Source organism: Caloenas nicobarica, chromosome 10 (genome assembly GCF_036013445.1).
Source record: "Caloenas nicobarica isolate bCalNic1 chromosome 10, bCalNic1.hap1, whole genome shotgun sequence".
Taxonomy (NCBI): domain Eukaryota; kingdom Metazoa; phylum Chordata; class Aves; order Columbiformes; family Columbidae; genus Caloenas; species Caloenas nicobarica.
Window position 1 is genome coordinate 15,235,140 of NC_088254.1, and position 23,057 is coordinate 15,258,196.

Consider the following 23,057-nt stretch of genomic DNA (forward strand, 5'->3'; position numbering starts at 1 on the left):
GTAAAGTGGCTTTATACACCCAATAGGGCTTTGTTAAGATGGAAGCATATTGTAGCACTAATGAAGCATGAGTTCAGCCTAATTAACAGGATGGCAACAGCAATCATACAGCCTTTTCATTCACTTTTATATATTCTGTCGGAGTAACAAAGTTGCGTTCAACACTGCTGGAACCCCCTGGCTTTGCTCCCGATTTGCACGCCTGCTAATCCTGCTTCTTTGTTCAAATGGGCCCAGATCCAGCCAAATTCTAAGCTCGTATAATCATAGATAATAAGGCAGGGCCCCCAGGCAATGGCACTACTCATCCACCCACCTGCCAGCTCCCACTCCTCATATTTAACTTTAAGCACGAGAGCTGATCCCTTGCAATCAGCAGGGCCGCTCACAAATTTCAGGTTAAGCACGCACCAAAGTGCTTTACTGGATTAGGGCCACGGTTTCTACTGTAAGAGGAAGAGTCAGTGGCAGAATTTATTTGCCTGAACAATCTATTTTGCCCATGTTGGAAAACAATAGCATTTTCATTACCCACTTCACAACTCACCTGAATGAATGGGAAGGTTTCTTGCCTCCAGCTGCTCTTTCATTTGGGCTTGTAAGCTCAGCCTTTGAAGGGCAGTCCAGGGCAAACTGTATCAATGAGTTATTTGTGTCTGATGTGGGCATGATGGAGGAGATGTCCAGGCAGAAACTAAATTTGTTTCATTAATTCCAACATGTTCCATGCAGTCTCTCATTTGAAGTGCTGAAAATAAGGCTGCAGATGGGGAGCTAAAGATGCTCTCCTTTGGCTTGGCTCCAGCTGGGGTAATTACATGCTGTCTGGCTGGATCCCCTCGTATGGCTTCAAATGGAAAAGTCATTCTCTACTTTTCTTCATGAAATACAGCAATGTAGCAAGGCAGCTGCGGAACGGCATCTGAGCAGTACCTGCGGTTCAGCAGTGGTGGGAACCGTCTCTGATGGACTAAATAAAGGCTGAACTCCTTCAGTAACCATCGCAGATCCCTTGGAGAAGACTGTCCCACTTTGGGGTATGACTCCTGACCCATAAGGGCTCAAACTGCAGATTGTGCAGACAGAGCTGGTGGGAGGGCTGGTGCAGAGATACCCACTATACCATAAAATTTTGGGGCAAGTTCATCTCCAATTCTGAAATAATGAACCCTGACTGTAGAAGATCACCTTTCTACTTCATTATAGTTGATAACTAGCATGACAATGTTCTGTGGTGTAGCCCTGCTGTCAGTCACTTGGCACATCTACACAGCAACCACTCCAAAATCATTCAAGATTTACACCGAACTCAAGCTCAGATATTGGCCATCTCCTGCCTTCAGAATGAATTTGTCTTGCCTTGGTTAAAGTAAATTGTACACTACGTTTTTACATAGAGTAACTTTGCAAGCAACATGAAAAGAGATGAAGGAAGCTGTGATCAAAGTCTCTGGTAAGACTACAGTCATTGAGTGCATCTATCAAGTTGCTAGATTTTGTTCTTGTTCTAAAACGTTCCTCAGAAGGTGCATTTTCATTTGATCACATATTTAAATAAAAGGGATCAACTGCAGCAGAACTTATTCGTGAAGAATTTTATTCACTTCTACCGCTTACAACCTATGGCGAACTGACAGGAGTAAAAAGATAACCCACTATTATTGGGGGAAACTTGAATAAAACAAAATTCAGACAGGAAGACTGGACAGCTTCATAGACTGATAACATGTCAGGAAATCTCTCTCTTGATTAATATATTTCAAGTCTCAGAGTGACTACAATTTTTGACTAGAAGGAGACTGGGTCAAGATAAAACAAGAGGTGGGACACTTTGGCCACAAGGTGACATCTATCAAGACCTGTCATTTACCAGACCGATTCTTGCTTCCACATTGACCAGGACAGATGATAAAATAATACATGCAATGCTGTCCTAACGATGCTGTCCTAAACATAGCTCTTCGGTTCCCAGGATGTTCTCTCCCTTCCATGATAATAATGCACCTACAAAAGATGTATTTCATTTGTACCTAGTGAAAAATAATTCTTATGTCCTAGTTTATCACAGAATAAATTGAAACCTTGTTCTATGGTTATTTTTTTCATTACTTTTATGGTAGAGCAGAAATGCCTGCAGGGAAAGTAAGATGAACACCTCCAAAACATATTAGTAACTTAAAGGGTCAAAACCACATGATGAACAATTTCTTTCCAAGTGTTGCATTTCATGCTAATCTTCCATGAAAGGAGCAAAACAAGCTTTGGCCAAGTATGGCACGAAAGCAGAGCTCAGGAACAGTCAGGACATTTTCAGTAGTGGGTCCTGATACAACATACATCTTTATTTGCAGGTACCTTCCCCCATGTCTGGCTGATAAACAGTACAGGGGAAGATCCCGAGAAAAAACTGATCTGGGAACAGAGCACACTAATAAATTACAATGAAGCCTTTTACAAATGGATGTCACACCGTTTTTTTTGGTCTGAGAAAAATATTCAGGACAGAAACCCTCATTAGAAATGAAAAACTTTGAGACAAAATGTGTACAAGCTGAAGACACAGACAAATAGTTACAAAATGCCTTTTATTATTCCAGGGAACATAGCACCATCAGCAACAAATATGCTGCTTCTCTGTATTTATATTCCAAACAGTGTTGTTTCCTGTAAATCATTGGTTCTACATTTGCCTGGGTTTTCTTCTTTTTTTTTTTCTTTTTTTTTCTTTTTTTTTTTTCTTTTTTTTTTTCCCTGAAATAGATCATATCCATTAACACATAATGGCATGGGACATGTTCCCATGCCTAAGAAAAAGTATTCCTTTCAAATCTGTCTAGATACCCCACTCCCTGGACATTTTGACTTATGCTGCAGTGACATTGTCACAGCATCATTATCAACTTGGATGTAAAATAACTGATGTTCTCAACAAATGCTGCCTGTGCAGATGGAGCAAGCAGGTCCATGGCTGAGGGAAGAAGAATGAGCTATCGTGGGTGCCATAAGAGCATGCGGTGTTAGCAGAGAGGGCTGAAGCTGCAAGGAGATAGTATGATGACTGGCAATAGTACAATGACTGTATCTTCAGAAAGACACAGGCTAAAAAATAATAAGTAATACTAAAAATACTAATTAGAAAAATAGTGGAAGTAGAAGTGGGAAAGGTTAATCAATTAATGTTCTAATAAGAAGAGCTCCTGCACTAGACATGGATATACAGCTCAGCATGTGTTAAAATACTCTGCAATTCAACAATCCTTCTCTAGCTCAAAGTAACACCCAAGCTGGGACAGGTAAGCCCAGGCCACCCATGGTCGGGTGCTGTGAGCCGAGGTTTCCCCATCTCTCCACCCAAGCAAGCATGTCCTTTGCAGAACTCTCCTGCCCTACGCTGACCCAGCTCCACCGGAGCAGCTGGACCACCAAGAACAGTGGACAGACAGCCTTCTTCAAAAATGCTGGTTGGTATTTCAGCTATTTCACTTTGAAACCAGATTTCAAGTGGGAAGAAGCCAGGGCAGGTAGAAATAGGGGACAGTCACTGCAAGAACACAACCCTGCTGCAGTGGGTAGGATGGAGCAATCTGACCCATCCCATCTCTCACCAGCAGCATGAATGTGAGCTCCTGCAAGGCAAATAACAGGGGAAAAGGCATTCAAAGTCTTGTAAAAAAAGATATTCCCTTTTTCTCAATTTCACAGCCCTCTCTCTCTGCTTTTTGCTCTCCCTGTATTTCAGGTAGCTGATCAAGGTGGTTTCCTCTTCACCCACAGCTCAAAATGAGAAACCAACAGGAAAAGCTTTGTTGCCAGCAAATGGCTCAATGACTTCCCCAACTTGGCATCAGGCAGGGCAGGGGGATTACAGTAACCAGCATCAACAGATTTGCATATTCAAAGATTGTAATTGAGGAATAAGCAGTAACACCATTATGCAAATCCCTGGGCCCTGAGTGGCCAAAACCAGAGCTCAGCATATTGTGTCCTTACCGAAATAAACCCACAGCGACGATGAGGCAGCGCAGGGGCAAGCACAGCCAGGGAGCAGGGAATTGCTGAACGGGAGGAAAAGGCACCATAATTCACCAGTAACTAACTGTGCTCGGCCCTGAACTCCAATGGCTGTGACACCTTCTTCCCGTCTCAGTATTAGATGTATTTGAGCTCACTGTGCTTTTCTGGGTCCATGGTGAGTTAGTTGGCAAAATTATTGTCTGCAACTGAAGAAAGGCCACAGAAGTATATCAATAAAACAACATCCTTTTGTGTGCTACCAGTGAGCTAAGCATCCATTATCATGGTTCCTTTCTTCTTTTTTTTTTTTTAACCCTTTTCAACCCTCTCATCAGCAGAATTGAACTTGAGGAGGCATATTTCATCTGGCAGATAATTCTTCATCAACTCCACTTGTGAACTCATGCTTCAAGGTCAACAAAGGTTACAAAGAAATGAGGAGTTCAATTGGTGCATTTAAGAGCAACCAGTAATTACAGCAACATTTTTTGCTTAAAATAGCTGGAACACAGCCATGCTTTCAGAGGGATTCTGTTCAACACTGTCTTATAGTATTTTCCACAATATGTGGCTGACTCCACACCAGTAACTCAGTTCACCTTGATTCATGAATAACTATTCCTCACTTCCTGCTGTAAATACAATTCTAAACATATGGGAGAGAATTTGTAGCGAATTAGGGTTGTGCATTATTACCATGGTTAGCTGCATTTGTTACCCAGCAGATGTCTGGTAGTAAAAATCCCCCGTGAGTACAGCATCCTGGAGCTTCCCAATTCCGTGATAACTGGTCCAAGAATTTCTCATTCCTGCTGTGCTCTGATCCTGGTGGCCCAGAGCAGACGTTCGCTGTCTGCCCATCTCCTGCAGCACTGATCCCGCTGTCCCCACACTGCAATCCCAGCAGAGCATCGTGCTTTCTCTGCTTTTCTGTCTCCTCTTATCCACCCCCCAGCTTTCCCAGTGACATTCATCATTCTCACAATACCAAAACACTTTGACAAGCTGAGCCAAATACTTCCCAAGTGTTGTATCGCTGATTACCACCAGAGTTACAAATTTGATGACTGATCTATATGTAACTATTTACGATACTGGTGATACCATTATAAGCATCAAGATGGAGCTTGTAAGATGTCACAGCCCATGTCTGGCCCCTTTTTTCCTGGGCACCTCACCACCACACGGCTCTGTTCCAACAAAAAGCCTGAAGACATGATGAGTAACTGGCACAAAACTGAAGCCCACAGAGATCAAGCAACTGGCCCCAAAACATGGAAGACAGACGGTAATGCCTTGAGAGCTTCGACGTGAGATTCTGCCTCCCCCCGCATGGGTTTCTCCATCCCAGGGATATGTCACTTTTGTCAGCTCATGTCTTCCAGCAGAGAGAAAAAATACGTCACTGCCCCCCAAAGGCTCTTGCTCCTACAGGCTGAGATAGCAAAGATGCTCCAAAACCACTTGATCATTTACCAAACTGTTATTGTTTACTCATTTTTCAATCAGCTATAACTTGCAAGGTAACGCTAACATCCAGTTCAGCCCCGTCAGACCAAAGTCATGATTAAGCAGCTCATTTTTAATCCATTGCATTCAGTGACATCTGCTTTTGAACCTCTAAACTATATTATTTATTTTAGAATAATTTCTGGAATCCGTGGCTGAGTCTCTGCTACAGGAAAGCTTGGGGAAAGGAACTTCTCTAACACCACACAAAGGAGCTGAAAACCAACAGAACCAAGTTCCAAGGCCAAGATTTTCAAGGCTTTAATTGAATAAACAAAAAAGTACAAAAATACATATCAACATGTTGTGCATGTTCCCTTTTTAATGGTTACCTGGCAAACTCTTCAAGGCAGGGCTGTTCTGAATAATTAAGTGCCATAAGGTGAGCAAAGCATGAGCCCTGCTTTATTGAACAGCCATTAGCCACACTAGAAACTGCACCGTAACATTAATTTTGCAGCTACGAGACGTTGGCCTCGAACAGAATTAATGCACATGCACACATTTGCTACACAGTCATAAATTTTAGTAATGCAATTTTACGAGCCTCTTAAAAGGTAACCATTGAAAAAAAATAGTAACAGGAAAGGCAGGGTAAAGTTCAACAGCAATATTTCATTACCAAGACAAGGAAAGAAGAAAAATGACTCAGCCTCCTTGGTTCTCCTCTCTCTCCCCACCATTACTTGGGGAAAAACACACAGCACAACACAGATTTGTTTTATTGCAGTGAGTGTGTCAGCCCAGCAGGATGGCAGATCAAGAGGATTTTTCAATACGAGTGGAGATTCATCTGTCACTAAAGCAGAGTTCACAGCAAAGCTTTTCAACAGGGACCAGACTCCCCATCATTTCCAGGGCCAGGCAGAATGACAAGCATTCCTCTGGTCTCTCTCCCAGGTAGGGATGTTTTACTGTAGGTCATTCCCTCTTTTTCTCTCCTTCAAGGAGGGACACACACCGTTGTGGACGTGGGCTGGAGCCCCACCACATACTGGGGGACAACATGCACACCGCTTACAGGCTCAAAATAAGCACAGAAAACAGAGTAATTTTGTTGTGAAGAGCAGGACTTGACATTTTTCTTATAGCACCAGCAATCAGCACTGCATGTTCTTACCTGAGGAGTTCACCTGTTTATTTTCGCCTTGAATAAATGAAATAATTTTTCAACTCTCTGGTTGCAGAGACTGGCCTGGAAAAGCAACTTCCACAAAGCCCAACATGAAGCAAAAGTCACCTTTGTAATACTGCCATTTCCGAGGCGGTCTCATGATGTTTTGGGGATGGGTGAGAGAAAGGGCCAAGTCCCACTTCCTTAAGTGCTGGTAACCCCACTAGTGGGACAAGGAGATCTTGGACCTCAGGGGACTTTCAGCTGAGGCCAAAGCTGATACATTGATACATCAGGTGGAAAACTCCCTCTCTTTACAGAGGAAATTTGGTTAACTTTGAGAAAAGGCAAGATCTGAGCCTGCACTGTATGCCCAGACACTTGCTTAGTCCCAAATTCCACAGATTCAGGATGCAAGACGGCAGGGAAAAGCAGGATTTGGGATGGGTAATTGGGAGGCATCTGCCACAAAACTCTTAATTTCTAAAATCCTCCAGCCTCAGCAGCAACCGTGTCTCCAGATACCTTTTTCCCCACCATTTTTCCTCATCCCTATACTGCATTAATTCTCATGGACATCTTCTCTGCTCCAGTGGAGAACCTTTCACATCTCCTCATCGCATCCACTGCTGATCCACCAGGATCAGCAATGCCCAGTGGCACTGTGCGCAGACCAAGCACAGTTGCTTTCTTGTGCTGGGCTCATCCAAGACCGTTCACTAGTCTTCCTTAAAAATCTCAGTCTATTGCTCTTGGGAAGGATTTGATGTGCTGTTGCTTTTAGAAGAGCTTTGTGGCTCTCCTACATGTACTTTGTGCTACATTGCAGAAAATAAATAAAACCACATGCAACTTACTTATGGGAGGAGCTTGTCTGTGGTCAACCTACTTATTCCTTTTTTGAAGATTTTCTCCAGGTTCTAAGTGGACTGTGAAGATTGATGTAACAGCCTGCAAGAGACTGGGTGGTCCATGTTCCCAGAAGTCATCCAAAGTGACCCAGCTTGCTGGAGAACTAACAGCAAAGCTGTTAATGCTCTTTAATGCTCTTTCCTAAAAAGATAACAAAGAAAAAATAAGATGGATGTAAGTATCTCATCTTTATAATTACTTCCACAGGTGTTTGCCTTTTCCCAAAGTGCACACCAACAGAACTGACCTTTCCTTTCAACAGGACCAAGCTCCTTTGGGCAGACTATGGGCTGCCTTTTCTTCCCTGTGCAGATTCAACAGGATGGAGTCACAGGAGCATCTCAGAGGGCGGAATATGGCCCTGAGATCCAATGTTTTGCTTGTGACTCTTGTGCATCAGGCAGAGCCATTCATCAAAGCTATATCTGAAATAAAGAATTTATTCAACCGGTACAACTAATTGCTGCGAGCAATACATTCAGAGAAGCACAGAGAGCATGGGCTGTGTCTTGGTCGCTGATACAACATCGAGTGCAGGAGCTTTCTTGTACTTTGAGACTCAGTGACTCTTATCCAGCAGCTACTGCAGAAACCTGTCAGTTGCCCCATTTTCCAGCATAACGATGACCCAGATGAGGTCTATATATCCTCCATATCCAGCTTCTTGGCTGAAGAATGCTGTGCCAGAGTGCTTCGGGTTTTTTTGGCATGAGCCTGGTCACACTTCGCATTTTTATGGAAGTTCACACTGTAACACAAAAAATCCAGAGGGCACTTCTACTTGTAAGCTTCTGGACTTGATAGGTACAAGAGAAAAACCTGAAACTGATGCAAATCAGGAAACCATTTCCAAAAATGAAACCAATGCTAAGTCGTCAATCACAAATCCCCTACCAAGGGGACCTGTCACGGTTTGCAGCCTGACTGACAACGCGTGAGCACCAGGGGGTCCAGCTGGTGTCCCAGCCCCACAGGGAGCACTCGGCAGTCTCCATCCTGACCAGGGTTGCTAAGGCAATGCATCAAAGGTGCTTATGGGGTAGAGATGAGGAAATCAAGACTTTGCATTACTACATTTTCATGTCATTGTTCGTTATTTATATATGTCCTCTTTTCTGCCGCTCCCCTTTGCAGCCTCTGATGGTGGATTACCTCTGGTGGTAGGCTCAGCTCTTTGTTTCAACACCTGGAATTTTAAGACCACCTGGTTTTGCAGTTAACAAGTCAAAAGCAACAAATTAAAATCACACAGAGATCTTAAACAAATTGATTGCCTGTTGACAGGTGACTATAAATAGTTATCTATAGTACTGACTTAAAAGTGACAGTGGTTGCATAAACATGTAAGTGAAATAGATACCAAAATATTAGTCATGACCTTGTTAAAACAGTTGATATGGAAAAAATCAGTCATGAAATAACCTATAAAATGAAATACCATGATTAGTGTCAAGAGCTAAGCTCCCAGAATCCCAGACATTGTGACGAAAAGGAGCTTTTTCAAGAAACCAAACAAACTCATTTTTCATTATCTTCTGCCATCTTACTATTTCACAAGTGAGAAATCCATTAGCAATTCTGCCAAGAACTAGATAGGTTGCTTAGTTAATCTAACACCGAGACACTCACATCCCATGGCTACCTTGATGTCCCTGGGATAAACACACACACACAAAAAGAGGAAAAGCAATGGAGTAATAAATTATTATGACTGTTTCATTAAAACTTAGGACACTGTAATTTTGAAGTTTATTTGGTATTATACTTAAATGAACCAAAAGGCAACATTGTACAGTAACTTTATAAAATAAAAGTATTACATAGTACATTAACCAAAGCCCCACTAAAAAAAAAAAATCCTAAAAAGTAATGTGGGGCAGATCCTGCTCTTGCTTTTCTGCACACATGATTTATTGAGCTGATTTCAAGCAGCAGTCTTGTTTTAGGAAAAGCAGATGGGATTTGCCCCCCAAATGGAGTATCTTTTTCATAATTCTTGCAGTTTCATTTTATCTTGTGTAATATATCAAGTTTATAAGGCATAAATACGAAAAACAGTTCAATATGCTCATCATTATTTTAATTAATACAATCTAGGACACTTTTTTTCAATCACACTAAGGATTACACTGTACCTATAGCTTTAATTTGTTTGGGGTTTTTTTAAAATACAAAAGTCTATCATATAGTATACAGTATATACTAGTTGACAACTGGTTCACCAGGTTGATCACAATATTCTCGCAGGTTAATACTGTGAGGATTTCACCCAGTTTGTTTATTCTGTGCTGAACCGCGGGGCCCCTCCTTCCCACATTGCTCCCCTCCGGCAGCAGCATCCCAGCACTCCATCCCCTTTCCTATTTTAAGCCAAAAGCTCTATGCCAGATGTGAAACCCGCTGAGAACAGCTGGGGATGCACATCCCGGCAGTGCCGAGGGGATGCCAGAGGCAGCCGGGGAGCGGAGGAGACGCCGAGGCAGCGGCTCGCGGAGGTATCTGCGGAGCAGGGCGGCAGGGAGCCAGGCTGCGCTTTCCCCACTCCCCTCAGGCTCCCGGGACTGTGGAGATGCCCCCAGAGGTTTCAGGAGCCAAATCAAGCTCCAAATGGGAGAGAGATCTGTGCCAAACCAGGGGTGCCACTGGCTGCTTGTGCAAAGCAAGGATGGGCAAAAGCACCTCAATAAATTAGGAGTGGTGTGGATGCTTGGGATGCTGAGTGCACTTGGGATGCTGAGTGCTTGGTTTGAGCCAGCTCCACATCACCCACGGCTCCATAACCTTCCAAATCCTTCCCAGGATTTTGGGCACCTCTAATGCAAAGACTCATCCGGTGCCAGCCGGATGAGTCTCACACAGAGTGGGGGGGGGGAAAAAAAATCCCCGCACAGAGAAAATGGGTCCTTACATCTTCTCTAATGCACCAGTGCAAGCCAGCTGACCCCTGTAATCAATAACATCTCCTGCACCCTTCCCACATCTCCACTTAAGACATTCAGATATTTTCTAAAATCAGATTACCGAGATGCAACAGAGAAAGTGCTGCTGATTTCGGGCTGGGAGGCAGCAGGGCCAGACCGCTTGTGTCAGCAGAGGGGGGCTGGCCAAGGCAGAGGGTCTGCCCGGTGTTCATCCCATACCCATCCTGCCCCTCCAAGGGACATGTCACCACCGGTGTGGGCAGATGGGGACTGACACTGTGCCACCACAAGGCCATGCTGCTCTTTCTCACAGCCCCTCATGCTTGCTATTGCTGGGCCAAGGAGGGACGTAAAAGGGCTTTCTGACATTACCTGGAACCAGGAATAGATTTTTTTTTTTACATATACAATCTACATAAATTGTGCATAAGGTAAGCTGCAGAGCAATAACCTCTAGAGTGTATTCACATGTCTAATATTAGACATCTTGCTGGCGGCTCTGAACCATCCCCAGAGGTTTCTCTACCTGTCTATATTTACTACATACAGATCCTGAGCTCCTAAACTCAGGTGCTCTGAATCATACCATAACCAAAGGCAGCCTAAAATAGACAGTGTGAATTGCTCCCTCCCTGCTGTGACTCTATCCTGCAGCATCTGGGAGGAAAGAGAAATAATCTTGGTATTAGGAAGGGGCCAAAGCTACAGAATTTGCATCAGGATACAGGCCAGGCAGGCACAGGTTTTGGTCCAGGGGCTTATCCTTGTTCTGTATTTGCTGATGGGTCACCCAGCCCTGTGCTTACACTTGTTTTTTCTGACAGATCAATCGTCCCAGGGATCACCTATCCCTAAATAAAATACAGCACACGAGCTGCACATAAACAGCTCTCCAGCTGCAGGAAAGGACTGGCACGCATCTAAACACACAACAAAGCCTTCGCCTCCCACACACTCTTTCCTCACTACTTTTTTTAAACCAGCCAGAAACAAACAGCGAGTGCAGCACATCCCAGAGAGCTGGAGGAACAAGCATCCGATGCTTTCCCAGCTGCTGTGTCATCGTGCAGGGGGCTGCTTCTGAAGGAATCAAATTACCTTACATAAATAAAGAGCATTCACTAAAAGAATCTCCTTTCTCTTAGAGGACTAGCAAGATCACATTATTTCCTGAAAATATATATTTTTTTTTTTTACTTTTTTTTTTCCACCATCTATACTTGACAGAAGAGTAATACCGTCTGGGTATTTGCTTTCACTAACCATGGCAGGTAATTTCTGTCATAGCTTGAGAATTCCTTTGAACCTGCTATTTGCATTTGGGATAAAGTATAAAATGGACTTTTCCCATGGGATACAGACTGTTTGCTGTCTGCTAGAGTCAACCATCATTCTTAAGTACATTAGCAAGAGGGAAGCAGAAGATCTCCCCATGCCAAATGCATTGCATTAACAGCAAGTTTCCACTAGTGCTGAAAAACTGTGCCCTTAATATAAGTGCTCAGTAACCACCAGCCCTGCTGTTTGAGAAGCACTCTGAACTGTATAGAAGGCTTGCGGGAAAAGAAGTTCCATTAGTACCCATTATGCTGTGATTTATGTTATGGGCTTAAAATAGCAAAATTAAACAGTGCTATTTAATCTACAGTCTAAAAAAAGGCACACAGACTTTGTGAAAATAAATTATAACTGTTCAGATTACATTTCCAAGAACTTTAACAGAGCGTTGCTTTGATTTGGCAGCTTTGCTTGCTGGCAGGAGTGAAATTGAGACAATTTCACTGTCTGCGGAGGTAAAGAATACCCTTTTGGCAAGGTAAGTTTGCCAGCTCTATGCAAATGTTATTCAACAGAAGCAACTGAAACCTCTTGTGATTGCTTTAAAACATAATCTTTTTGGTCTGCAGCACATTGCACTTATCTAAGTACTCAGTGATGACAGAGTGGGTCTTAGGGCAAGACCAAATACAAAGAGCCCTTTTTAATCTGAACATAGGAATGAACTCTGTTCATAGCTACACAGTCTGCTTTCAATCAAATGGTCACAAAATACAGAAATACTATAAAATAAATACATTCAGAGTTTTCTACATTGTAGAGAGCTTTAAGACTTTCCTAGCTCCCCGACCTAATGCATATAGAACATTCCCTTCTATACAGTGCTACCTCGATGTACCCATACCTCTGTTAAACGCAACATAGCTCAGACAACCTTCCTCTTTTGCCTGGATTCTCATCAGTCTCTGATTCCGTAAAACATTACATTGTTCCTTTAGGAAAAAAAAAATATTGCACCTTCAAAAATGCATAAAAATTTAACTGAGTTCCCATTAACTCCACCACACAGTGTGTTATTTAAAATAATACTTTTCAAAAAAATGTTTCTCTTGTTGTTTTGCGCTTTGCCAGCACTTATAGCATTCTCCATCAGGATATCCTCAGAACGTTCTTCCTTAGCAAATTCCTTACAGTTTTGCCATCAGAGGTTTGAAAGACAGCATGAGAGATCTGAGATACACATGGCTGGGAGTCAGGGGTCTGTCCGCGGGTTCAGGATTTCATTGTACAAATGGGAACTACAATGACCAGAATAACCGTACAAGCTGCTGCTGTTATCAGGGCAGCTATCTTGCAAACCTTTGCTCTTCTGAACTCAGCTTCTTTGCGTTTTAATAAGGAATCGTAACCAGGAGTATAAATGTCTTCCATCCAGTATTCTAAGTTGTTTGGGTTTAAAGATTCTTGAGTCTAAAAATTAAAAGGAAACAGTTGTTAATTGTCTGGAATCTGCCATTAACGAAACATATAAACAAAGCAGATGTGCCTGAAGGCCTCCCAACTGCGTCTGGGTCTGCATCAGGATAAAGTGGGTTATTGTCACTTCTCACATCCCTTCAACTCCATTCTTTCTGGCCCCAGTTCCACAAGGCTGACGAAAGTGGCAACAAAATACAGCAAAAAATAAACTCCTGCAACAGTATAATTCTGCAGCAAAATCCCTCACGCACTCCTGATTTGTCGGAAACTTCGTCATCATGGATGGCATTTACATAAAGTCTCTTTAATCTGCTAGACAGCAGAGATGTCAGCAACTACCGGTCTGTTACTGCTTTTTAAATTATTAAAGCCCAGCTGATGGGAAGGGTTCTTAACACATCCTCCTCACGCACTACATTTTATAAAGCTAACCCTAATTTTGCTACAATAACTTGCTCGCAGGGTGCGACTGCCCAGCCCCATCAGCACAGGGTGCCTCTGGAGGGGACATCTGCAGACCCCGCTGGAATGACAACACTGGGGGCACCGGCCCTTTGTTTCAGGCTGGGAATACACAATCACAGGTGCCAAACAGCCCACGGAGGGGGCTGCTAGTGGGATTTCCATGAAATCACCCAGGACAGAGTGATCCTCGGCTTCGAGCTCTCCTCCCAGCTCCATCTTCCAAAAATCACTTGGGTGCATGATGCTGTCTCAGTTTTAGGGGCAGGAGGAGAAGGGGAACTGGACACGCACCATAACATTTGCTGTCCCACAGCACATGCTTTGGACCGTTCCACAGATGAGACCATTTACCCCAATGGCACAATCTAGATTTCCACAGAAGGCAATATGCTGCCCGTTGCCAAAGTCTGAGTCTCTCTAGGTTGGAGGCTATTTTAGAAGTATGCTTAAGAAATTAAAGACACTGTCCTCTCCCATTCCACACAGGGAGGAAAGAAGAGGGGGGGAAAAAAAAAAGTAATTGAAGGAAATCTGAAATCAGAAAATTAAAGGCAACCTGGGGAACTTTATCAGTGTCTCCATCTGAATGTTTTCTTTTTCTTGTTTTTATCTTTTAGTTTTTTCTTCCTTAGAATTTTAGCTCTTCAAGCTTTGCATTTCCACCTTGCCTGTTTTTTTCCCTTCATCCCTTCTGTTAGAGAGAACAGGAGAAAAATGGGGGAAACCCAAACACTAGGCATTCTATTGCACTTACCAGCAGAAAGGTATAAAGCAGAAACAATGTTTTAAAAAATAACAGCTTTTCCTTGAAGCTATCTCCTGTGTCTGGGGCTCCAACAGGCTATTTCTTTCAAAAATGAAAAAGATTCCACACAAAAGTGTTCTAGTGAGGATATCCTAACACATAGTACTTCTGGGCTCGTATCAAACCTGGTCCAAATCTTGTTGGACTCCGCACTAAGAAACTCCAGCTGACTTGAGAGGGATTTGGGTAAGCCTTTAATTGGCTAATTCAGATTTTGTGGCCATGAGCTACTGGCTGGAACCTTGCTTTGCCTGAAAGCAGTGTTTGCTTTATGTACAGAACAACTACAAGAAGTGATTTTATAACTACCCCAGAAAGAAACACTTTAAATTGAGCAACGGTTTAATGATCATTTAATGGAGATCTCTGTGATAGCATCAGTGTGCTGAAAAAGAGACCATCAGCTGAGTCTGAGTTTGTACCATTTGGGCTCTGAATGATCTATTCCAGGCTTCTGAAAAAAATCAGCAACCTCATTTCTAAAGGCATTAGAAAATGACCTGACAATGTTTTGTCCCAGTGGATCATCACACACAGAGCAAAGAGATGAGATCTCACACAGACCCCACACCTGGGACAAACACTGGCCTGACTGTAGCTCTGCAATTTCTTTTTGTGAAGGAAAACCCAGCAGACTTGTCAAGTGCCAGGAGAAATTTTAAATAAACAAAAGTAGAAAAACCCCAAAGATAGCAATGCTATGTTTCAAGGAAATAACAGTTTTGGATCTCTCTGCCTTGGTATTGACCTTTTAACTACTTCAGAAGGAAGATGCATTATTAAAAAGGCCCATTACTGTTAATCAGCTTCCTTTCCCATTTCATGGCCAGACGCAGGAATGTTCATTAAAGCATAATGTATTTACGTTCAGTTCTAATAAACTTAATCACTGAGAAAAAAAACCCACTCATCAGTCTGTGTCTATTTTTTAAGTTTGTCAGTAAGCTCTATTATGAAGTCTAGACGTGGGCTTTGCAGAGTAGATGCGATTCTGACAGTCCTTTTGGTGGGAGAGAATCAAACCAGTAAAGTTTTATCACCTTTATCCGCAAGATAAATGATGGCAATAAGCCGATTTCTCTGGTTTGCTCATAGTCATGCAGAGCTGCTTACAGGGAACGAAAAAGCCCTGCGAGGAGCAGATGGAGAACACTTCCCCCAGGGGAGCTTTGCCTCCAAATATCACCTCTCTCGTTGTCTCCACGCAGCAGGTAAGGGATGCTTTGCAACTGCCTGCTCCAGAGGAGCTTCTTTGAGCCTATTCCTACTCTGGCATACAGTCTGCAATGCCAGGGTTAGGAATTTAGTAAATCTTCTAAAGCTTTTAAGACCCAAAACGCAGCAGGCAGCTGAGACATGATGCAGCCTGGTCCCTGTGCTATGCAGCTTCTCTCAGAGTACACTTTATCCACAGCAAGGAGCAGGGGCTGCTGAGGGTGGGGAAGTTTGTATGAGTCAAGCCAGGAGGTTAAGTTGTTGTGCACAAATTCCTGCACAAATGCTCGTGGGAGTTGCACTGCAACACTGTGGGGGTGATGGTTTTAATCCCAAACCAGCTAACGCAGGGTCCTGAGGCATGGCAGTTCTCCTTGGGCTAACCAAGTCTTTCTCATAGCATCCTGATGCTCTCCTAGGGCTTAGTCTGAAGGGTTTGGAGCTGGGTTAGGTACCTGAGCACCGAGCCGTCAAGAGCCTCAAGTCTCAGGCTCTTGCATGCCACCTTCTCTGGCAGACAGGCTTTGGAGACAAGCAGACTCCATCCTCCGAGTATGGCTGCACAGCACAGACTGCTGATCCCAGAGCTCGGGTAGTGCGGTGCTGGTGAGCCCCGAGCTGTAGGTCAGTGTACCCCAACTGCTGTCGAGCCTGCAGCCAACTGAGGCAGCTTGTTCTGCTCTGGGGAACATACACACATGCAAGAAGCCCAAAATGCCTGAGGTTGGCACCAGTCCACTGCAAGCTGCTGCATAAACGCATATAAACAATACACAGTGATCTGCACATCAGTGTGGATTTCATTATGTGATGTATTTTGTGTTTTATGACCAAACACAGCAACATTTGTTTGGTCTTTACACATTTTGGGTGTCATTCTTCATGATTCCTCTTTAAACCAGTGCTCAGATATCTTCCTTCCAGAAGATGTTTGCATTTAGCAGGCTAGACAGGGCATCCAACATGGGCACTCAGTCCTGGGTCTAGGCAGCCCATTATATATAAAGAATGTGATTTCAAATACACCAGAGTTTGGGAAAATTTCAATCCAACATTTGGATTTGTCTCCCAGTAACTTGCTCTGCTTGTTGCAGAAGGGTCTGTACACTTCCAAGCTGAACTAAAATGTAAACAATTCTCATGTTCCTAGCAAAATGGAAAAAGCCCTAACACTTAAATTCTCTGTGAACAAACAGACAGAACAAGGATAGAAGAAAAAGCAGCACTCTGCCTTGCTGCAGGTAGGGACTTGTTCATCTCTGCACCCCTCTATCCCTAAACTCGTCTTTAGAGCTACTAACACCACAATGGCTTAGCAGACAACACTCCATTGCAGAATAATCTGGGAGCACCAACCTGCCAAGGATCACCATTCAGCGATCAAACATCCACATTTTCCTTTGTCCCTGGCCAGGATGGGGAGGGATCAGCAAGATTAGAGGCTCAACACTGCACAGCCCCTTCCTGAGCTATCCAAATCCCTTCTTAAATGCCTATTCTGGCAACATTCATTTGCAATCAAGCCATTCAAATCAAACAAATCGGACTCACTTGTAGATCCAATGCTGCAATCTTGCCTTTATCTCCCGAATTCCTCGTGTATTCCTCTATGGTCCATGACGGCTGGGCGCGTTTCACTTCAGCCAGCTCTGTCAACCTCATGTCTGTGTAGAGCGGGTTGTTCTTCATGTGTGACTTGAGTGAAGCAGGGTAGGGATGAGGACTAAAGACTTGTTCAATCAAGAAAGCATCTTTTGGTTGTTTAGAGAGTCTATGTGGCTGTGGGATTTCGTATTGCCTGTCTGCCTGCAATAGGGTTCAAAAGAATTTGAGAGAAGAAACAGGACTATGAGGGGGTTAAACAAAAAGGACAGAGATATTCCTTTCAGAATCACCGTATGATAAAAAAGTACCATCTAGGACAAAGGTTTTGGCTGCCCTTAATCCATTTGCCCACCTTCTTCTCACAGCCAGACCAAAAAGGTATTTGCCAAACACAACTTGATGTTCACCATAACATGAACACAAAGTTGATGCAGCAGAGGAAATTTGGGTTTCATACTGTTTACAGATTATAAAACTATTCTGAAAATGGCCCTGACACCCAGAAAAACCTAGTTGCTCTGGAAAAGCTAAGAGGTCCATACAAGCTTCTAGATTTCTGTTTCCAGATCAAATCTTAACGTGAAGAAATCTTGACGGAAGCCCTCAGGTAGCACTCCTTTGACACTGCACCATCCACGGTACCAAAGCAGTGGCAGCCACGGTCTACTGCAGGAGTGACGAAGGGACTTACAAAGTCAAAATTTCATCCTGGGCAGAACAATGTACAGAAAAGCCAAGGTTTGGACTTACTAAGGGTAACCTTCTACAACCTACTGATAACCCATAGTTTATGGTTTCTTGTTCACCCAACTGCACTTATTTCCATCAAACCTCTCCCTCTCCTTTCTCAGCTCTTCTCTGCCCTCATTCCTCATCATGAGGCACAGCATGCCCATCATGTGGTCCTGATTGACGAGGGAGCTGAAGGACCCCCAACCCTTCCACTGTCCTTGAAACAGAAACAACAGCCCACACCATGCACAGTTTCAACAGAGCAGCAACCAAAGCCCAGCACAAGGACGGCCACGAGAGATCTTTGAATGTGGAAGTGGGCGGCTGTTGGGAGAGATAGGCAGAGTTTTTCTGACCAGCCAAAACCAGACCACAGCTATAGTGCACTTCTACAACAGGAGGCTTAAGACTCATTTAAATGACCATGAAAGTCAGATATAGAGAACATAACTACAGTTAGCATCTCACGGTACATGTACAAGGATTCTTTTCTGGGGGGATTTGAATTAATGAATCTATTTTGTTGGCTTTTAAATATGCACATAGTTCTCTGATAAAATATGTCACAATGCGATTTCAAAATATCCCTTTTAAAACAGCCACTAGAGAATTTCAATTTTCCCCACACCCCTTTCACCAAGTTAATTATCTGGCTTCCTTATAGTGCCACTGATGATGAGGAATACCATCATCTTCCAAAGATGTCGCCCACATTACCCCCCTTCCCTTTTCAAAAGAGCAAAGCTTTTAAGAAACAACTTGACCATATTGCAGCTGCCAAGCAAGAACATATAGGTACAAAATCACTCAATTATGATAACCATAAAGACAGGCATAATATGGCAAGGCGAAGTATTGTCACACCCTGAGGCTTGTGATGACTATGGAAGACATAACTAGATCATTTTTAAGTGCTTATTATGTGAATTAAATTTGAAATTACCTCTTTAGATTTCCTGTGCCAGTCCTTATTTTCTCCTCCATCTCTCTCTTTCATCTCCTCTTCTGTAATGCCAACTTGGTTGGTGTAAGTAATAGCTCTCCAGTCTCGGGGAGAGTTTGAAATACTTGCTATTTTGGATTCAGTTGCACTATTTTCCTCTGTTAAAGATCTTGATGATCTCCTAGTAAACAAACTTTTTTTTAAGGCTTTTACTCGAAGACTCTCGCTATTACTTCCACTGGCGTCTGAACAGCACCATTCTGGATTATTCTCCAGTTTGCCTCCATGAGGAGTATTGTGGCACTGAAATATCTGTGGAGAGTTACTCTCATCTGATGCGGCCTCGCTTGTCAAAGAATTGAGATCTATTTGCACGCTGACCTTCTCTGGCTGCTGAATTTTTTGATCCAGCTTGCTTAATTTTCCCAAGACTTGAGAGATTTCTTCTCGGACACCTGAGAGAGATTCCAGTTTCTTCTCTATTTCACCAATCCTCAAAACTAATTTGCAGACACTTGTTTTTAGTTCATCATCTGTGTTACTGATGTCTGCCCGGACCACTTTATCCAATTTGTTACAGGCGCTCCCGTTGGAGATTTTAGTTAAATTGTGCTCAGGTGAGCTCTCACAGTCTGATTTATGCAACTGAGACAAGGAACCGGTGCTGTTGTAGCACGAAGACTGCATCACTCCAGTGGACCCGCTGATACTCATATCATCCAAAAACCGGAAAATGTCACTGATGTCATCGCTCACAATTTCAGAGTCATCATCTGATTGCTTAAGCGAGTGCCGCTCTCCGTACTTGGCTTGGCCTGCCACACACAAATCCTTGCATTTCTTGTGGTCCAGAACTTGCTGCTCAGTTTGTGTCCCAACACTCGTGGTCCTGTCAATGCTTAAGATCTGAACAGAAGTACAATTAATGCTTTTATCCTTAAATTTTTTTACCGGCTCGTGTTTCTCCACATCTAGAATAGAAGGGATTTCCTTGGGTTTATGCCCATTTGGTTTCACAGCGTAGTTTGCCTGCATAATTGGTTGCTGATCCTTTGCGTTTAGGTAGGACTGATGCCTGTCAGCTGAAGGAAAGTTTGGAGATGGGTTGTTCGAACTCTGGTATCGTGGCTTCTCTTCAGACTGCTTCCTATTAAAAAATGATCGTTCGAAGTCAGGTACCTCCTCAGTATTTAAACTCCAGCTTTTAGCTGGCCAGGCAGTTTGCTTGGCAGGTTTTCCAGTCCACTTTTTGTTGTCCTCAGGCCCAAGAATAGTAGTTGGGCCAAAATACGTTGAAGCTTGAAGATCATCTAAACTTTCATGCTTTACTCGTCTTTTGTCTGGTATAGGAGAATAAACTGGATTCAAGTACTGGCTGCTGTATGGCATTTCAAAGCTGTGGTTGAAGAAAGCCTGCTTAGAGCTTTCTTTCCTGTTCTGGGGCTCTCTGTGTCCGTCTTCTGGCTTTTTATTGGATGGTATTAAGTTGGGAGATATAGTAATCAGATTATGAAAATCTTCTTTGAATATATTTCTTTTCTGGACACACGACTGCATCACAAATGGCTCGTCATTTGAAATGAAAGTTTCTTTTATGCCTGCACTTATAGGCAAGGAGTCCTGGTCTGAAATAGATTCATTTTCAATGTTCATGGGGAAGTATGTACTCTGCATCTCGCACGGTGGGGACGTGGCGATGGAGTAGGATGCCAGCGCCTGCAGCCTGTCCAGAGAGGCGGCCCGGCCCTTCATCTCCTTATTAACACCGAGTAAAAAGTTGGGTTCTGACGAGGGGACAAACTGTTGACAGCCTTTGCAGTCCATCTTTCTGCATTTTGAAGACCTTCTGATAGGGAAGCCCTGGTTAAACTCCTGGTCGTTCAGCTCGCAGTTGGGCACGCAATCTGCCACATTGCAGATCTCCGTGTCAGATCTACAGGACTCGAAGGACTCTTTCTTCTTCACTTTCTGCCTTGAGACTGGAAGTTTCTCCTTAGCCACTCCCCCGTTCATTTGTATGAGGTTGAATATTGTTACTATATCTGCTGCAACCATGATTTTCTTTGATTGCTGATTGTTTACAGTGCATCTCATTTTGTCTTTGAACAAAGTTGCTGGGAAATTAGGATCCAGGCAAGCGGTGTAAAATAGCACGCTTCTGAGCTTGGCTAACTGGGATAAATCAAACCTCGCACACAGCGACTTGCAGAGGTCCTGGTAAGAAACAGTATTCTGCTTCGTGTCCAGCTCCTCCAAGATCTTCACCAGGAAGAGTGAGGATTCCTGGCTGGACTCCATGGCTCAAGTGTATTTTGTTGTTTAACCTGGAAACTGCGTTCCACTTCTACAGCAACACACAACAGCAAACAAAAAAGATCATAAGTCACCCACAGACAATATTCAGGACCTTGTCATTCAGCCACAGATGGGATCTGACCACCTAGCCATGCAATCGGGGGCTTGCTTGTATAACCCATCTTCATGTTTCTGAACTCCAGGCTGTAATCTTAGCATTGATGAAATCAATACTTAAATGGAGTCAAGATTTCATCCAAAGAGGCTCATTTATTTTGGTGTATAAACAGCAGAAACTTTGCAGGGGCTGAACTAATGGCAGATATACAATCCAAGTCTGCTCATTATAGGGCTTTCACAGAATTTCTTACCAACTTGTGAGAGGTAGAAAGTACAGACATGTTAACCTGTTAGGCAATAATTCTAGTCCTAGCCTAATCAGAAATGATCTACTACACCATGACAACCCAGCTGTTTTCACATTTGACTGCAAATGGCTCTCAGGAAGATTTTCTGACAATAAACTTCCAACTTGTTTTTAGAAGTTATCTGAGCACATAATTGCCATCTTGCTTATTTAAAAACACTATTTTCTCCTCTACTCTGAATTATCTCCCCCAGATATCATGACACTTTTTCCAGAAATACCTTTTCCTAAGTTTATGATTCAGGAATGGAAAAGCTACCTGGTCCTGTGTGAAAAATCTGTGTGAGCCCAATTTCAGCTATAAAGTGCAAAATTTAGAAAAGAGCAGAAAGAGTTAAAAAAAAAAAATTCCCACTGAATCTCAAAACCAATCCAGCAGATGCTAAAGGGCTGGCTGCCAATCAGGATAGATTTGAAGACTAAGAAATATCAAGGACAGAGAACATCCTCTTCAGTGATGTGTTCCCAGAGAAACCCTGGGAGTGCAGCTCCATTCATTAGCCTGAAATCATAGGGCAGAGCTGGAGAGCGAAGGCTGCACGTTTATGTGGATAACAAGAATAGCTCGAACAAGCACAGCTAAGGCTACCAAACATCTTGAGAAGGATATAAACCCCTGCACTTTCAGAGCTGAAACCAACCTCTAGCTATTATGGATTAGGAAAGGATGCTCATGGGAGGGCAGATTATTTTTCATCTGCCTACTGTGAATATCCTTGTCGGTGTCTCTGCTGTTGGCTACTAGGAGAGACAGAGCACGGGATGATGCAGTCTGCCAATTCCTCTGTTTGGTCACTTTATTATTCTTACTGATAGGAATGACAAAAATATTTTCCCTTCCCCCAAGGGTATGGTATCTTCCCCCATTGACTCAAACCCTTAGATGACCCCTGGAACTTGTGTCTCCATCTTCACCAAGTACAGAATCAGTAAGTCAGGCTTGCAAGGTTTCTTATTACTCATTTAAAATGTCACTTCCCAGCCAAAACCCTCAGGATTCCTGAGCATCACACCAGGAATACAGGACTCCTGTTCCCTCTCTTGTAGCTTTTCATCTTGCCCTGACATTACACGCCGGTGATCACCATCAGCATCAGATACCAGCATACATGATCTTTCATAAAAAAAGTAACAGTACCATCTTCCAGAAGAAAAAAAGAAAACCTCCAGGTTGCCCATAAGAACATGAAACAAGACTCCACATGGACTTAGCAGTTTATTTAAGTGGCGTCTTTCTACTACATATTATCAGAAGCTGAGCAGCGGCACCGTGAATGTATTTCTGTGATTGTAAACACTACTCTCAGAAATCAACGGCTACAGGGATTTTCCAACGCCTCCGC

At 43.2% G+C, this 23,057-nt stretch overlaps 1 protein-coding gene across 1 annotated transcript; it reads right to left on the reverse strand.

Moving 5' to 3' along the window:
* Positions 1-13,020: 13,020 nt before the first annotated feature.
* MINAR1 (membrane integral NOTCH2 associated receptor 1) lies at positions 13,021-21,290 on the reverse strand. The gene is made up of 3 exons (XM_065642107.1): positions 18,993-21,290; positions 17,264-17,518; positions 13,021-13,218 (listed from the first exon to the last, which is right to left on the reverse strand). Exons 1-3 carry the CDS (start codon positions 21,288-21,290, stop codon positions 13,021-13,023), a joined length of 2,751 nt encoding a protein of 916 aa, XP_065498179.1.
* Between the last annotated feature and the right edge of the window lie 1,767 nt (positions 21,291-23,057).

Excerpts from the sequence above, each read along its gene's own strand:
- MINAR1 (XM_065642107.1), bottom strand. The coding sequence starts at position 21,290 with ATGGAGTCCAGCCAGGAATCCTCACTCTTCCTGGTGAAGATCTTGGAG. Across the intron at positions 17,519-18,992 it reads GGCACAGGAAATCTAAAGAG|GCAGACAGGCAATACGAAAT; the intron begins GTAATTTCAAAT and ends ACCCTATTGCAG. Across the intron at positions 13,219-17,263 it reads TTGCAGCATTGGATCTACAA|ACTCAAGAATCTTTAAACCC; the intron begins GTGAGTCCGATT and ends TTTAATTTTTAG.